Source organism: Azolla caroliniana, unplaced genomic scaffold (assembly GCF_043228905.1).
Source record: "Azolla caroliniana isolate FFs.n. ecotype wild unplaced genomic scaffold, voAzoCaro1.0.p SCAF_105, whole genome shotgun sequence".
In the NCBI taxonomy this organism is placed as follows: domain Eukaryota; kingdom Viridiplantae; phylum Streptophyta; class Polypodiopsida; order Salviniales; family Salviniaceae; genus Azolla; species Azolla caroliniana.
The window spans coordinates 83,142-86,330 of record NW_028230540.1 but is presented as its reverse complement, the minus strand read 5'-3'; the positions used below and the strand labels follow the sequence as shown (position 1 = coordinate 86,330).

Genomic DNA, 3,189 nt, shown 5'->3' with positions numbered 1-3,189 from the left:
TTTTTCAATTACCTTGAATTGGAAAAATCTACTGCAATTATTTATCTTAAACATGGTTACATCGAAATGGATCATAATAACTCCTTCCAGGAAATATATCAAATGAAAAAATTATACATCAGCCTAAGCAAATATATACAAGTTAAAACATCCAAAAAAAAAGAATACTTACTGCTTTTATTGAGCTACATTCAACTCCCCTTCCCTGCTGCAAACAAAGCGCAAGGCTGTATTGCGCTCGGACATGGCCTGCGAAAGCTGCTCGTCGAAACCACATAACAGCTTCAGTTGGGTTAGCTGGATCTGTTCACATATAGCAAAAAAAAAAAACAGATAAGTTAATGTCTCATCCAACAAATATCAGATAGATAAAAGTTCCAGCTAATAAAAATATCAAATAAATTAATGTTCCAAGCAATTTAAATACCAGATAAAATTAATATTCCAACCAATAAAGACCAGGAAGTGCACCTTGAAGATAAGCAAGACCAAGGTTGCACTGGCCGGCAGAATCCCCAAGCTCAGCCGCTTTTTTATACCAATAGACACCTTCTTGTCGCTTACCCTGCAAAGAAAAATTGGGATGAGCTTAAATGCCTTAAAATGTCAAGTTTCAATGTCTCTAGGTGATTAGTTAAGTCACTTCTAAGTAATGAATTTAGAGCTTCTATATGATGAGTGAGTTGAAATACTTCAATGTGACGACTTTAAATGTTTATAAGCAATGAGTTCTTTGAAATGCTTTGTTAGCAGTTTTATAAATGCTTATTAACCATAAATAAAAAAAAAGTGCATATGGTCAAGCAGAAATTACCGTTTCCCAAAGGAGGAGACCTGCATCAACCATAGCAGCTGCACATCCACGTGTCGCACCTTTCAAGAAAGAATCGAGAGCCTTATCGAGGTTCCGAGATACCCCTGCCCGTCCATGTTTGAACTTCTTCCCCCAATGCACAAAAAGCATTGCTTCTCGCAATGGAGCAAGTGCAATACTCCACGACCGGCAAACCATGGTGGCTGCCCATAAGTTGGGCCACGAAAATGCACCCGAAATTCTCAACAGAATGTCATCAGGAAGCAAAGCAAAATTCACACCAAAACTAGAGTTCACTGGGGGTGAAGTTTCGACACGGTGTGATGAAGTGGACCCAAAGTCAGGGTTCTTGGGCAACAACACTTGATGTGATACGCCAAAATTAGGGTTACGACTTGTAGTCAGCAACATTTCATGTGATGATGAGGAGCCAAATTTAGGATTTTTCTGCGACAACACTTGATGTGATGTAGAGAAACCAAGATTAGGGATTGCCGGCAACAACGCCTGATGTGATGAAGAGGAACCAAAATTAGTGCTAGAGCTAGTAGGAAACAACGCTTGATGTGAAGAAGATGAACCAAAAGTAGGGTTAGGGTTAGTAGAGCACGAAACTTCATGTAAATTAGGGTTTCCATGTGACGAGGAGGATGAAGATGAAGGTCCATAAGCAGAAGGATTTGGATAAACAGTGGAATGTTTAATAAGATTAGAGTTTCTCGATTGGGATGTATGTGGGGACGACAGCAGAGACCTGATATGTCTACTAAAGTTCACACCGTGTTCTTCTGACCTGACCTTAGTTTCTCCGTGTCCTGAAGAAGAAGACGAGTGAAATTTTCTGTCTTTCCGGCCACGATTAGAAGCCCGACTTTTAACAAAATCTGTATTGAGAAGAGGATCATCTCTGTTATTGTTATTATGAGTACTATTACTAGTATTGCTGATCTGTTGCCAATCAACCTCCATGGCTTCTCTCCATCTACTAGCAGAAGAAGAAGAAGAAGAGGACGATGAAGAAGAGGAAGAAGAAGAAGCAGAGATGGTGGAGAAGGCGTGGCCCCCAGAGGCTCGAGGCCATGTGTTCTGTTCCATGGATAGGGTAATTAGAAACTAGGGAAACCATGGGAGGGGAAGGGACGGGCTTAGAAGGCATGGTGGATCCTATCCACGGCCATGGCAATGGAAATGGCAATGGCAATCGAAATGGCAGAAGGGCAGCTCACCCACATCAATCCATCCATCGAGATCGAGCAGACAGAGACAGAGACAGAGACAGAGAGAGATTGGGAGAAGGACTCTGTTCTTTGTGTGGGTTAGGTCTACCTCTCTCTCATCTCTCTCTCTCTCTCTCTCTCTCTCTCTCTGTGGCTGGGACTCTGTTTTTCTCTTTTGTTTTTGCTTTTGGTGCTTTCCGTGCCCTGTTTTTGTCATTTTCACCCCTCTCTCTGTCTCTCTCTTTGTCTCTCTCTGTTCTTCTACTTTCTTTCTACTACTCCTCTTCAACCCAATGCCATTGCCATTGCCATTGCCATGCTCTTCTTACACCTTACCTTCTTCTTCTTCTTCTTCTTCTTCTTCATACCCATTATGCATCGCACCGCCCCATCCATCCCTTGCTTTCCCGTGCATGCCTGTCATGGTATCATCACTTGCTTCTTTTTGTTTGTTGGCATGGGAGGAGGGAAAGGCACCAATATCAGTGCTCCAACTATTAGATTAGGGGTCACTAAGGAATCCGACAAAATTGGGATAAATGTAATTGGGGGATGGTGCGAATTGTCATGATAAATTCTGAATGAGAGATGCCATACTTTGAACTTATCGATATGATTGCCAATTTTGAAGTTCATTGTTTGATTTGTTACGCCGCTATAGTTGTAGTGCAACTGGATGACTATGGCAAACATCGATATCATGTTTCTTAGGTTGGGATCAACTTTGAAATGTACATTCTATCCCGATTTTAAACTATCCATTTTATCCCATTTGTCACCCTTTGGCCCATGCTAGCTAGTAGAACTAAGAGGTGCACAAATCCTATTACTTGCTATTGTCGTTGACAGGACTCTACTTGAAGTATTATTGATTTATCTTCAATACGTCTTGAACTTTTCGTTCTCGAATGTACCATGCTGCAAATCTCATGATTAAAATTGCTCCCTAGTTTCTTTGGTTAGTTGTTGTGAGTGAATCAACGCTTGAATTGACCATTATGGTGGTAGTAACCATTGGTAAATTGATCCACAAAAGTCTCCTTGTTAGTGAAAATTGTGTGGTTTTATTGCACAAGGTCAATAAGTCTTCGACATCGTAGACACTTTTGTCGTCGATTGCAAACTAGTAAACCACCATATTGTTACAATTGATCTTCA

The 3,189-nt window shown here is 41.0% G+C and overlaps 1 protein-coding gene across 1 annotated transcript; it reads right to left on the bottom strand.

The window, feature by feature from the left end:
* Positions 1-127: 127 nt before the first annotated feature.
* On the bottom strand, positions 128-1,924 carry LOC147849252 (uncharacterized). Its single transcript, XM_087337732.1, has 3 exons — positions 815-1,924; positions 472-565; positions 128-303 (listed from the first exon to the last, which is right to left on the bottom strand). The coding sequence occupies exons 1-3, from the start codon at positions 1,907-1,909 to the stop codon at positions 143-145; spliced, it is 1,350 nt and encodes a 449-aa protein (XP_087193858.1). The 5' UTR covers positions 1,910-1,924; the 3' UTR covers positions 128-142.
* Positions 1,925-3,189: the final 1,265 nt, after the last annotated feature.

Bases quoted from the DNA above. Each gene is read 5' to 3' on its own strand.
- LOC147849252 (XM_087337732.1), bottom strand. From the start codon at position 1,909: ATGGAACAGAACACATGGCCTCGAGCCTCTGGGGGCCACGCCTTCTCC. The intron at 566-814 runs GTAATTTCTGCT...TTTTCTTTGCAG, and splicing joins GTCTCCTCCTTTGGGAAACG to GGTAAGCGACAAGAAGGTGT. The intron at 304-471 runs GTGCACTTCCTG...ATATGTGAACAG, and splicing joins TGGTCTTGCTTATCTTCAAG to ATCCAGCTAACCCAACTGAA.